The 14,728-nt window shown below is 37.1% G+C and overlaps 1 protein-coding gene across 1 annotated transcript; it reads left to right on the forward strand.

Moving 5' to 3' along the window:
- The first annotated feature begins 7,570 nt into the window (after positions 1-7,570).
- On the forward strand, positions 7,571-14,008 carry LOC146708236 (polymeric immunoglobulin receptor-like). The gene is made up of 8 exons (XM_085460014.1): positions 7,571-7,622; positions 7,822-8,151; positions 8,449-8,769; positions 8,896-9,192; positions 11,642-11,671; positions 12,474-12,569; positions 12,674-12,750; positions 13,712-14,008. Exons 1-8 carry the CDS (start codon positions 7,586-7,588, stop codon positions 13,862-13,864), a joined length of 1,341 nt encoding a protein of 446 aa, XP_085316140.1. The 5' UTR covers positions 7,571-7,585; the 3' UTR covers positions 13,865-14,008.
- The last annotated feature ends 720 nt before the right edge of the window (positions 14,009-14,728 follow it).

Genomic DNA, 14,728 nt, shown 5'->3' on the forward strand with positions numbered 1-14,728 from the left:
CGTTATTTAGAAGGAGATGACACTTATACTCTTCATAAAACTGTGAGGATACACTTTCCCAGAAATAGATTATTGGTGAATGAGATCGACAGACAGTTTCAAGCCGACCTGGTTGATATGCCTGAATATTCAGCAGATAATGATAATGTGAGATACCTGACAACATGTATAGATGTATTCTCAAAGTATGCATGGGTTAGATGTCTCACAAACAAGACAGGGCAGCTGTAGGATATGCTTACTGCGGGAAGGATCCCTATGAAACTACAAACCAGTAAAGGCTTTTATAATACAACCTTTAAACAGCTGATGAAGCAATATAATATCAAGCATTTCTCAACAGCTAGCAGGGTTAAATCTAGCGTTATGGAGAGATTTACCCGAAGCTTCGAGGGTAGAATGTGGAAGTACTTAACATCTGCCAAGTCCCGGAGATACGTAGATGTCATCCTTGATCTCACACAAGCATATAACAAGTCTTATCATAGGTCTATTCAAATGGCACCAGCAGAGGTGAATAACGATAATGAGAAATTGGTCTTTAACATGCTCTACAAGACGAAGCCTCAGAAGAAAACATGCTTTAAATTTAATTTTCGTGACACTGTACGAATATCAAAACTGAGAGTCGTGTTTCGAAAAGGGTATGAGCAGACCTACACCGATGAGATCTTTACCGTGAAGGAACGCATAGGGAGACAGCCACCAGTGTACAGACTAGCGGACCTTGCAGGAGAGGTATTGAAAGGAACATTTTATGAGCCTGAGATACAATGTGTGATTATTGATAAAAACAGAGTGTGAAAAAAAAGTGGGGCAGAAAAAGCTGGTGCTAGTGAAATGGTTAGGATGGCCCCCCTGCTTTAATTCGTGGATTCCATAAAAAGACATCATCGGTGTGTGATTAGCCCAGATGACCCGTCTCTGCTTATTCCCCGCTGGGCAGAGACAGAGGAAGAAAGGGTGAATAAAAAGAACAACATCGCCGGCTTTTATGTGACCCTCTTCTTGAATGCTTTGGGACATGTTTATCCAGGCAACAAGATATCTAATTTTAGAACAAAGCTAGCAAAACCTATTGTTTTGAATGAGCCATATGAGGTGGGCGTTATAGAGTTTCAGTGCCCTATCACGACCACATTCAAACTTGTTGTGGGTATTGTTTGTTGTATACAAATGTTTACCTTTCTTTAACAGTGTCTCGTCGTATGGCTTGTGGGATAGTCTTGAACGAGCAGAGCCGCTACTGTTCTACGTGACTGACAATAAACTCTAATTCATCATCACCGATAGATTCATCATTCTGCATCATTTGAGCTATTTCATCAAGAAACAGATCTGTATTGTACTCATCTTCAGCATTTAAAACAGGCTGTACATCAGAAGCCAGGGATGGGCTTCTCAAAACGACGTTCAAAACACTGCCCGGTTGAGACCCAGACACAGCCCTGTCTATTACATTGGCTAAGAAATCTCTTACTCTGCCCAGTGCCAGTTCTGGATTAGTAACACTTATGTCTCTAAAATCAATATTCTCATGCAATTCTCAGGCGTTAAAATCAGGTATCAGGTACATTTGGTTATTATTTCAGTCCACTGATTAAATGCCTCAAAGTCAAACCATCTAACAGGCCTAGTGGTACCATTATTGTGTTTGAATAATTTATTAGGTAGGGCTTTAAAAGTCAGACATTCAAAATTCTGGTACAGATGTTACAGTCCATATTCTGGAGTGATTTAGCCTTGCCTAAAATCCAGGTATTTTATAGCAAAGGACATTAAGAAAGGATTGCCTGCATCCAAATTCAGCCAATACTGTCGACAATTACCTGCATTGGAGTTAGGCATGCAATGTAGGCAGTGGCTAAAAAGACAGCTATGGCTGGACATTGTGATCTGTAGTGAGAGTAGGGGCCAGGTGGATGGAAGAAAGCCTAGAGAGGTGTAGGTATACTCTGAGGAGAAAAATACATGTGCGTGAAGGAGCTGGAGATATATATGACAGTAAAGATGCAAAGTGTAGGGCTAGTGATAGTAGATCAGTTTAAGAACATGGAGTGAACCATACAAAGCAAGAAAGTCCAAAAGAGAGGTGAAGTTACAGTATAGGCAGGATGGAGTGGCTGCACACGTGTCAAGTGTGATTTGTGACAGAAGAACAGCAGCTATAATGAATATTAAGGTTCACAACACAGTGAGGCATGCTGTGATGTAAGACTTGGAGACGTGGCACTGACAAAAAGACAAAGTGAGCACAATAGAAAGGATTGGAAATGAGTAGGTCAAAGGGACAATTCAGGCTGAGGAGTCTAATGGATAGAGGTAGACAGGCAAGGCTGACATTGCTTGAACAGAAGAGCTGAAAAGGTGCAGAAGTGCAGAAGAGGGATGGTGGATATATTGGATAAAGGATGTGGAAACTGGAGCTACCAAACATTAAGTGTTTTTATTGAAAATCTGAAAACACCCTGGGAAATGTGTGCAGCAATAATAATTGTTTTATTAGTCTTTCTATAGTCACCTGAATACATTATACCTAATACAAAAATCAACATTACATGTGTTAACAGATTTTGTATTTATAAGAAAATGTTATTAAAACAACACCTTTCTCAACACATTTATGTTGTTTTACCTTAAGTAATGCACCGTGAAGCAGAATTCTAAACATTTAGTATCACAAGTAGCAGCTGAACGTCGTAAAATATATTGTATTGCTTACTTTATTTAAATAAATGTTATGTGTTTATTTTTACGTGTGTATATGTGACAACCATTTTTATTTTATTTTATATATACATTTTTTGTACAATGCATTGCAGTAATTTACTTGTTTTGTTTTCAATACAAACTTTATCAGCTTGAAAATAATTTTTATTATTGGTAGACATTCTGAAATCTACCAATAATGAACTGCAGTTTGACCCTCCATCAAGTCTTTTATGCAAATATCGACATGTGTGTTATTCACAGAAACCTCAGAATCTCAGCTAAAAGCTAATATAAACCAACATGACGAATGTACGCTGACAGTCTGAGGAAGTTTTTGGACATTTGCAAACTAAAAGACATTTTTCAAATTGAAAATAAAATAAAACTGAATTCTATGGTGGTTCTGAGTGTAAGCATTGTTTTGTATGGTAATGTAGTGTTTCGTGTTCTTTTTTAATTCAAGTTTAGTGAAAATAACTCAGCTTGTCTCCATTTTATATGCTCAGATGATGCCTATGCTCTCCAAAGATTGATTGTACATATCATTGTATAATTTTCAATAAGAAATGGAGAAAAGTTATTATCACTGTATTAATTTTATAGGTAATATAAAAAGTCAGTTGAATAGTCAAATGTCTATTATGCAGAAAAGTACTTAAGCAGTACTTACTTAGCTACGATACTTAAAATTATTTAAAGTACAATTTGGGTCTCTTGTTGAGGATTCTTTTCTTCTGAGACAAAAGTGGGATGTTGCCTTAATTCAATCTTTAAGTATTTATTTGCCTCAAGCAGTTTTCCCTCAGTCAAAAAAACATAGTTTGTAAGCAGTTAGCTGTACCCAGCTTCCTGAAAGAGAATGAGCCTAATTTATCATTACACCGGATTATATATTGAATTGTGCTTCAATGTAATTCATCAAAACTGCTGGAGAGAGGCCTTGGTTTAGACTTGGCGTTCCCTCGTTCGTGGACAGGCTGGTCACAACCTCTTCTCACTCCTCTTTCCACTGGTCAGACGAGGTCACATCTGGATTAGGAACCTGCCTCTCCTATTTCTTTATAATGACTTTTACCCTATTTATGTGTCCCCATCTCTGCACTCAATCCAACCTTCACCCTGATTTCACTTCTTCACATCTGTGGTCAATCCAACCTTCACCCTTGTTTCAATTCCCCATCTCTGAGCTGGTCTTCGCTCTGGTCTGCACAAACAACATCTAAATATACTCTGGCATGGTGGTGGTCAGATGTATTTATGCTAGCCTTTGTTTTCTAATACACTTTAGTCTTTAATCTTGTTGTCTGCAAACTGCATGCAAGTATAGGGTACTTGCGTCTTAATGGCTGGTTTTACATCATAAATGTTTCACTGTTTCCTGCAAAAACCTGACTTGTTGCCCGCAAAATGCACGTAAGTACAGGGTACTTGAGCCTTATTCAGGGGTCGTGTTATGAGGTGTTACCGTTTCCACTAGAGCAATGGCAAAAAAACAAAATGTCCTCCACATTTAGATCATCTTGGCTGCTAGATCTAGTTGCTCTAAGAAAACAGCAATGTGACCAGGCTGGAACTGTGTGCTGTGCTTGCCCAGTTCACAATAATACTGCAGAGAGTTGACTAAGAATATCTGTAATATCATCTGGTTGGGTTATTGTGAGAAAGACCCTGCTGTCTTGGCCCTACTTTCCTGCAAAAATCCCCTGAATTCTGGCCCACGCAGCCCACAACAAGAGACAGAGTATTCTATTAAAGAAAACCCACTGCTATAAACATTTTTGTTTTAAAAAAAAGTTGGTAAGAGAAACAAAAAGTAACAAAAGTGTTGTGAGAACAAGTATATTTCCACAATAGGAGTTAGAATAAATATTTGGCTTTGGTTATAGTAATGGCTTTATGGTTACTTTAACTAAAAGTAAATGTAAGCCAATATGTCAAAACATGTTTTGCTGTTATGTCCTTGAAAGTTTGTTATGTTCATTTTTTTTGGGGAAGTGTCCACTGTTTTCTGTTTTGGTTTCTATTTTTCAGATTCAACACTGTGTGTGGTTTACACAATACCCTCTGTGCTGCTACTGATGAGTGTTAGTTATTTATTCTTTATAAGTTCTATAAACAACTTATAATGTTCCAGGGTTAAAGGTATCATATATACTCACAGACCTTTACACAATAATGTGTAAGTTAAAATAACCACATGTATTTTTGTATGTTTTCAGCAACTGAGGTCACTGTGAGCAAATTAACCCCAAGTCAAACACCTCAGAGTAGGTGATGGGTGCAGCAAGAAGTGGAAGAAAACTGAAGTCCTAAGTCTTAATAGGGTAGTGGGCCTACAACACATTTAATTATGAATATATGGGATACAAGAAAACTTGATTTGCTGTTAGTTGTGTTTAATATGCACATTTTGTTCAGCATGTGGCACAGCTGGATGCTCATTATATCTCCTATTTTTATTAAATATCTGCACATTTTTCTTTTTAACACTGAGGAATGAAACTCCAACTTGACTCACTGGCAGAGGTTTGCAACTGTAAGTCAATAATCCTACTTTGCCTGCAGTGATATGTAGGGGAGGGAAATCCAAAATGTGTCCATCAGTAATCAAGGTCCCTGCAGCATGCACTGTTCATTGGTCTGTGTTTTCTTTGTTGAGCAGTTATATGCAGTTATTCAAACCCATCCAGCCCTTTCCTCTAAAACAACTTCCTTCCTTTTTACTGGATATTGTGTCACAGTGAGCCTCCTGCTGGTGTTAGTGCAACACTGAATACAGTGTTTATAGTGCAATATTTGAAATAAATGTAGACTTCAGATTGCATCACCCAATAATTGGTATTGTGTTGGTTTCTTATATGTTAATTATAAAGCTTGTTATTAAATTTACTAACTTTATGAAATGATGACGTAAATGACGGAGGATGGAGTATACCAAAGAAATTGTAGGTATATTAGTAAGAGTAATTTTCTGGGATGAACATTTATTGACTTCCGGATGACAAAAAAAAGATGTAGATAAAAGACAAAGGATGTTCCCCTTTTTAATAAATAAGTATAGACAAATATTATAGATATCTCTATTAAATTTGAAAAATTACTTTAGTTGAAAACATAGACCCTAAAATATATAAAATTACCTAGCATAGTGTTTACACTAATTCTTAACTGTCAGCATGTTACTTTAATAGAAAGTCAATCAATAAAACGTATCTAATTGTGACAAAAAAGATTGCAGATTTTCCTCAGTGCTGCAACATTTGAATATAATTGACTCTTATTTTTTTGTTCACCAAAGGGTATGAATATGTAATCCTTTTTCGTTTTTATGTTTCCTTGTTTGTCCGTATGTCTTGTTTTTTAACATATCATATTCAAATTTTGCATGATGGTAGATACCAATAAACACGCAACTTTTTTCATTCAAATTTTTGCACAATATTTCTGGACATCAGGTGATTAAATGTCAATAATTGAATGTTGGATGGGTGTGAGGGCAGATGTCATCTCAGAAGATCTAACACCCAGAAAGAGAGGGGGAGAGAGGGGGAGAACGGATGACCAGGTGATAAATGTTTTATGGAGAGCAGAAAAGTGGTTCTCCCCTTTGTCTTCTGCAAGGTGAGTAGTGTGGAAGATTTTTACTTCTTCACTCTAGATACTGTAGTTGCTGTGAAAAAGAGCCTCAAATCAGAAGTACTTGACTCCCTGGTATAACTCTCAAATGTGCACCTTAAAACAGATAACTCATAAGCTGGAGAGGAAATGCGGTCTCACTGGTGGATGAAAGAGTGAAAAAGTGTGCCATCCTATGATATGATATTATCACAATACTCCACTCATGATATATTATTCCAATTTTTAACATTTTCTGATATGCTGAGCAGCCTCCCTGTTCTGTATTCTCCCTGTATTCTGATGACCAGAATACACCCAGCTGGCAAGCAAGTTAGTCAAGTCTCCTCAAATTGTGCACACTGACAAAGACTCATTTTCACTGCTGGAAACACGCTGGCAATCTGTCTGAATTTATAGTATTTGTTGCATTTTTTAGAGAGTGAAAATCTCTCTAAAAGTCATTGCAACCAGTCCAAGTTAGTTGTGCGTCTCTGTCAGAAGATCTGTCCAATCACCTTGTAAGAAAAAGTGGCGATCCACTGGACAACCATTTCATCACCACAACTTGCAATCGGTTGGAGAATAGGAAAAAATTTAGTACAGTCACAAGCCAGACACAATTTTTGTTGTTTTTTTTGTTTTATTTTTTTGTCCTTCAGGTGAAAGGAGATTCAGGGCCTAGTTTTACTTCAGTGTGACAGAGCAATAGCCTGCTTTGAATTAGGAGGTAAGTTTGGAAATACAAGTGTGTTGGATGCCTTTTTGGTTGAGCTGACATAATCAATATAATCAATATAAGTTTGCTCGCCAAACATTATTTCAGGAGGTGCATGAGATAAGCCCTCTTGTTTTCATTATTCCAAGAGAATTTTTAATTAAAAAAAAAATATATATATATATATCGGTATTTGGTGTCCCTGTATCAATATAATATCACCACAGAAAATATCACAATATTATACTGTATAAAAATTTCCCCACCCCTACTAAATATAGTTAAATACTATTATTTAACTCTTTTGATTCAAGACTTTTCATTTATAGCACTTCTTTCACCACTAGATGTCATATGTCAGCTATTTTACAAATTATTAAAATACCGTTATATGAACTTCCATCTAAGAATGTTGATGTCCTGATAGTCTAGCTCCACCCCTCCCCTCATATTGCTATGACATGAAATGACCCTAGTGTCTGCACAAGCTTTTCAGTACTGACAATATTTCCTGTTACGTTTCTATTTCGATGAACAAAGATGTGGAGCATTCAAAATCTGCTGTTCATCTTCTGCAGTAAGTAATTTGAATAAGCAAACGGACAAAGATTAAAGTCAGCTGTATACTAACAAATAAATGTATGTTTTAGTATTAAGCAACAGTAAGTGAAGCTCTGTATTGGTCTTATTTCTTTAAACAGCACTAAATTAGTTAGTAAGAAAGCTGACCTGACAAAGTAAAACATGATCTTTTCACATTGTATTTGTCTTCTTAGTTTCTCTGAGATGTGTGACCAGTGCAGTGGGGATGATCCATGTGACTGGATATGTGGGGAGAGAGGTTAATGTCTCTTGCTCCTATGATCAGAGTTATGTATCTCATGAGAAGTACCTATGTAAGAACGGCTGTGGCAGCAGTGATGTTCTCATTACAACATCACAAGCAAGCAAAACCAAATACTCAATTTATGATGACAACAGTGCACGAATCTTCACCACAACTATCTTTGATCTTCAATCTACGGATGCTGGAAAATACTGGTGTGGGGTGACGATAAGACGACGAACAGACATCTACACTGAAGTCGAGCTGAAATTAGTACAAGGTAAAAAAAATTTAAAAAAAGGGGGGGGGCATTGCAAAAGTCAATTACAGATTGCTAATAAAAAACAATATCACATCAAATAAAGTTAAAGGGAAGGACTTCAGTTTCAGGTTAATAGAAGTTTGCATTTCTTTAAACAGTGGTATGTGAGTGCAGGACTATCTGTATTGTTTGCTGCAAAATTGACCTTCTGTAAAACTGCACTTTAACTTGGAAAAAACACTTAAGTCTTATTTGTAATAGTTTTGTGGCTGTAACGTATCTTCTGGTGTTGTTTATTGTTTACCTTCTTGACAGACAGCTGCTGTGACACTGAGACCAAAGTTCAAAGTTATGAGGGATACTCTAAGTCTGTCAGTTGTCCGTATGAGTCTCAGTATCAGAACAGCCTGAAGTACATCTGCAGAGGAAACCAGCCCTCCACATGTCTGCAGCAGGCACTGATCACCTCTGACACCAAACAAAATGGGCGATTCAGACTTGATGATGACAAAATGTTAGGAACATTCACAGTGACCATTAACAGTTTGACTCGTAATGATTCAGGGTCATACCTCTGTGGTGTTCAAAGAAACTCTGAGCTGGATGTTTTCTCTGCTGTTGAGCTGGAAGTTGAAGGTAAAAAAAATCACAGTAATAGCTCTTTACACCAGCACCAAGAAGACATTATTTGCTGTCAAATAGTCTCTAAGAAACTTAAATATTTGATTATTCGAAAATAATGTTTCTCTTTCAATCTGACAGAGTGGTGCTGTGTCAACTCAACTAAAATAAATGGTACTGCAGGAAATCCACTAACTCTGCAGTGTCCTTATCCTCCACAACACTGGGATAACAGGAAGTTCCTCTGTAAGGGAGAACACCGCAACAATTGCTCAGACATGGTGACGAGTCAAAGCAGGTTCACACTGCAAGATGATGCTGCTTCCAGCTCTTTCACAGTGAGGGTCACAGAACTGGAAGCAGCTGATGCTGGGACATACTGGTGTGGGTCAGACTCACAGTGGAGAGTTGGAAACTACACCAAGATTGAGCTGTCAGGTATGCTGGACACTTTTGTATAAGATAATACAATTTAAGCCACGTGTTTGTTTTATGTCAGTTCATGTTTTAGGTCAGTTCAGCTATCTGAAGAGTGCAGTAAAACTAAAACTGTCAATATGATGTTTACACTTACCACAAAAAATAGCGGCACAAAAAATAGAACTACTGAGAGCCTCACTTACCACAGGTGGTCTGAGTCTACAAAAATATTTTTGTCCTTCTAAGCAGTCATATTCTAACTTCCACTATACAATCAATCCTCGCATTTGTAATACAACTTAGTTGTAACAACCCCATAAATGGCTTATTTCATGTAAATTTCGTTCAAATCTGAACACTTTGCATATTTAAGTGAAAACGCTACATCCAGATGAACAGAATCAACTTTTAGAGATTTACTTTCCTGGATGATTGAGAATGCATCAAGACGATCTAACTGTATTCTATTACAGTTACCATTTAAATGGATGGTAATCAGAATACAGTTACTTTGTTGAAATAAATAGAATACACGGCAGTCATTTCCTGTGTCATATGTTAGGCTAGCCCCTCTCTATGCCTTCTCCAAATTTGGTGACTAAATGCAGTCGGGGGTAGGTTTAACTCAGTTGGCTAAGCATGTAGTCATACATTGCATGGCTGAGAACAGGCGGCCTGGGTTTGAGTACGACCCACGCCTCTTTTCTTTTTAAAAATTTAAGCTCAATTTCCATCGGGGATTAATACAGTTTCTCTGATTCGGATTGCTGGAAACCCAAACAAAATACCCAATAAGAGGCTCTAAATTAAGCATCCTGTTAATGTTGGTGGTGTAAGTTACACAATGGACCCAGAGCCAGCAGTGCATGGGCGGGAATGCATTTCCAACACCACTACATAAGAAGAATGGGATGGGCAAAACTTCAGTACCGTCGATGTGCTATGCTGTGTGATTTTTATTACTATTAATGAAGGGTACTCGCCACCAAGCTAACATTGTTAGCTGAGGTTAGTTCATAGACTGCAGACTGTTAGGAAGCTTCTCAAAGTTAAGCACTTTGGCAAAATTCGCTGTTTCTGTCACGGTTTGTGGGGCAAGCTGTGTTGAAGTATGAATGAAGGACCCAAAGTGCAGGCACTGGCTGAGATGTGAGTGAGTTTTATTTAAGGAGACTGACATACAACCAAAAGAAAGGGCGCGAGAAAGAGAACTAAGAAATAATCTAAACTGGGAAAGCTAAGAACTAAACAACAAACCTCAATACGAGGGTATGGAGAGCAGGGGTAACACGAAGAACGACAAGGAGGGAGAACAGCATGGAGGGACACAGAGTGACTCAGGGAAACAACACAGATGGACCAGAAACAAGCACAAGAGGACACACACTATAAATACACGTGGGGAAACAAGGAAACTGCACAAAGGAGGGAGACACAGCTGAACCTAATTGACATGACGAGACAGGAAGACAAACTAAATACACTGACACCAAATAAGGGCCTTCAAAGTAAAACAGGAAACATACACTGACAGAACTCAGAGACATGAAACTGACAGAGCAGAGGGAACACACAAGCAGGGATGACTGAACACTAAACCAAGGAAGTACAGAAACCAAAACCAAAAAAAGAAAGTCTCAAACAGAATACATAATAATAAGAAGTAGAAACACAAAACGCTGCCTCAAAAGACCCAGGACCATGACAGTTTCATAATGTCTAATAAGCTTCATACAGTTAAGCGCAATCACTACATGACAGAAACACAATCTAATCTCTCTTAAATCAGGTTCGATGCTTGGCTGCATGCCAAATATCCTTGGACAAGATACTGAACCCCAAATTGCTCTCCGATGCATGCATTGGTGTGTGAATGTGTGCTGGTATTAAATAGAAAGCATTTAATCATAGAAAACAGTGCTGGTGTGAATGGGTGAGTAGAAAAGGCCAACGCCTCCTTACCCAGACAATATGGAACAGACTGCACACAGCCAGTATCTTGTCTCATAGTGTTGTTTGCGCTGGTGGCAGCAAAATGTGCACTTGAACCTTAACATGTGGAGGAACATCATCTTCATCAATCAGTGCGGATTCCACTTTCAGGACTCGGATCATATGGTTAAGCTATGGAGAAGATATAGAGAACATTATAGTAATTGCTGCACCCTTAGGGTAAAAAGTTTTGATGGAGGCAGTGTGATGGTGTGTGGAGACTTCTGTCATCATTGGAGGAGAATATAATCCACATGCTATAACTTGTTTTGACTAGCCACATATTAAAGACAGTAAAGCATTCTTTTTATATAAAAGAATATATAACATTTGTTTTGTTGAAATTATTTTAATCAGTAAGTCATATCTGATGAAATGTCATCTTTTACTAGCCATTCTGTTAAAAAAATAGAAAAAACAAAGTCTGTCTTGAAATGAATGTGGTAACAACACTAAGAGTGTTTTTCTCTTACAGTCTTTTTGCAGCACACCAGAAAAATCCCAGGTAAAGCTATTATAGAAAATATAAACTGCATATGTGTTTCTGTTAGTGTGCACGCCAGCTGAGAAATGTTGTGAGAACAAGTACCTTTTCACATTTAAGGTTAACAATTGGTTTTGTTTATGGTTATGGTTTCATGGTTACAGTACATGAAGTAAGTCTATGTCACACCGATATGTTAAAACATCTGTGGGTTTGTGTTATGTTAAAATACACATAACTATTAACGAAAAGAAAAGTGAACATGAAAGCATAGTGAAGGGCCACATTTCTGCTCTTAAGTTATTATCGTATTTTTCGGACCATAAGGCGCACCAGATTATAACAGTCAGATAAGTCAAACTTTACTCAACTCATTTTTTGTACTTTCTCGGTAAAGCAGCAACACTGCTTTACTTCTTCTTTATTACAGAAGAAATAATTTAGACAGATTTTGACTCTCAGTGATGCCGCAGTGTTCGTTTGACTTTTGGACCTGAAGTGGAGTTTAGTCCCGGATTACTCCGCGAAGCTCCTAACTACGGTGTCCGTAAAGTTCAGATAATCCATCAAGTGGTGCGGCTTCGTAGCTTACGAAAGTCGTACTACAACATTTTTTGACAGATTTTTGAGCGCTGTGTACCACATAAAATTGGTTCAAGGTCAGTAAGCACAACCAAAATTCATACATAAAGCGCACCAGATTATTAAGCGATTTTTGAGAAAATTAAAGGATTTTAAGTGCGCCTTACAGCCTGAAAAATATGGTAAGTGTTTTGGAAAGTGTTTCTTTTTATTGTCTTCTCTTTTGGTTTCTGTTTTTCAGATGCAGCACTCTATGTAGTTTACACTGTACCTCCTGTCCTGCTACTGATGTGTCTCCTAGTTACGATTTATAAGAACAGATGCTCAAGAGTTAATGGTATCTTTTACAGTCATGTACACATGGACATGCTTACACTCAAATATAGATGCAAATATAGATGCAAATGAAGTACAACCACTATGTATACTATGTATTTTCAGAAGCCGATGACACCATGAGCAGAAATACACCCAAGGAAAAAAACATAGAGGAAGTGATGGGGGCTGCAGAAAGTGGAGTAAGAAAACTAAAGTGTAAAGCATTAACAGAGTTGTATGCATAAAATATAAAAATATAAAAGAATTTGGTACAATTGGAATTTGTAATTAAGTGTACATTTTTATTTTTGATGCTGACACAATGATAGCAACTTGATGTGGGAATGCAGATAAAGGTCCTGCTACAGCTATGAACAGCCTCACACAGGCTGTAGTGTGGCTACAATGGTGGAATAACTCAAGGGCAGTGAGATGACTAAGAATGCAATTGGAAATTGAATCATTTCTTTGAATGGAGTTTCTTCTTTTTTCTCAATTTTTTTTATTTGCTTTACGTCTTTTATATTAAGCGCATATTGTGCCACCATCTAACACAAATGACTAACAGAAAAAAATATGTTATATGCTGTAACTCCGCAGCAGAACAAACTGTTGCAATTTGTCACAGCTTAGGTGATTGTATAAATCAAGGTTTCTCTGAGCTTTCATGGCTGGGTGCTAATTACGCAACAGAAAGCAGCTACTCTGCCTATAGTGTTAGAGTAGAAAAAACACTTTTCCAACATATGTCCATCATAACCCAGATCTGTGCAGCTTGTGGGGTGACTAAACTCATGTATTGGCTGGACTTAAACAACCAAAGATATAGAATTCATGTGGTGCTGATAATGTAAGTATTCATGTTTTAGAATCTGTTTCTTTGCAACAACTCTATTTTTAATATTGTTGTTTTGTTCTCCCAGTCTTCTAAACAAATGACATTTATAACTTGTAGTTGTATTTTCTTCAGTTTTCATATGTCTGGAGTCTGGACAGGCACATATGTACACTGCAACTTGTCTCACTGGTGAAAGCATGAGGCTATTTTGGCTACAGAGCCAGTGTAGACAACATTTTTTTCAAAATGTTTCCATAACAACACAGATTTCTGCAACATGTGTCATTAATTGTTCTGTTTATTGTGTGTTGATTCATCTTTAGATTTATAAAAATCAAGAAGTTGTGATGACATACGTACAGCAAAAAGTCTGCAAAGATGGAGGTGGAGAGGAAGGCGTCTATGAAATCATGACCGCAAACGCAACAGAAGACATCTACTGTAATGGAAACTTCCATAAAGCCAACAGAAGATAAAAGAGTTTGTATCTGTGATCCATATCTTTTCTTTCATTAATATTGCTTAAAGTGTTCATAAAAACATTTGCTCTTTTTATATAAACTGTGGAAACCCCTAAATGTAAAAGATCAACATGAGTGTAAAGCGCTAAAAAAAATTATGGTCACAATATGTCAGTTTTTGGTTGGTTGGTTGGTTGGTTGGTTGGTTGGTTTGTTTTTTTCCCAAAATCAGTGCTTTTTACTGACTGGAGTATACGTATGGTAATGTTGTTTACTTAAGAGTTCAAAAATGTACTTTTACAAAGCAACTGATCAGATGTGTTTTTCATCAGTGATGCTGTGATGTGTTAGTGTAACTCTGAATACAGTAGTTATGGTGCATAGATATATTGGACAAGACTTCAGATTGTATCACTCATTATTAATTTGAAATGGACTGAAATGGACTTCATGTATGTTAATTGCAAAACCTGCTTTTTAATTTACTGTTTTAGACTGTTGTTTATACTGTGACTGTTTTGTATACCTATAATATAACAGAGGATGGAGTGTGTCAAATAAGTTATAAATATTTTAATAAGAACATGTACAACATAAATTGTTTAAAGTTTGTATTTTCCAGGATAACCATTTTTGACTTTCCAGATGTATGCTTATTTTCTTAACGACCTGTCACGGGTTGTTAACAAAAGAAAAAACAGTCACTGTCCACACTTAGTGCCTTCGTTTCTCTTATTAAATGAACAAAACTGTGAACAAGTTTTGGGATGTTTAAAAATTAAAAGAACGCTTTGAAAATTCATCAGATTGACTTATTTTATTTAAAAGAAAATCCATTTTAAAATAAAATACTGTGTAGTCTGTAGCTCAGAAAGTAGA

Source organism: Copadichromis virginalis, linkage group LG6 (assembly GCF_057382275.1).
Source record: "Copadichromis virginalis isolate Kocher_CV1m ecotype Utaka linkage group LG6, C_Virginalis_male_GT1.1, whole genome shotgun sequence".
In the NCBI taxonomy this organism is placed as follows: Eukaryota; Metazoa; Chordata; class Actinopteri; order Cichliformes; family Cichlidae; genus Copadichromis; species Copadichromis virginalis.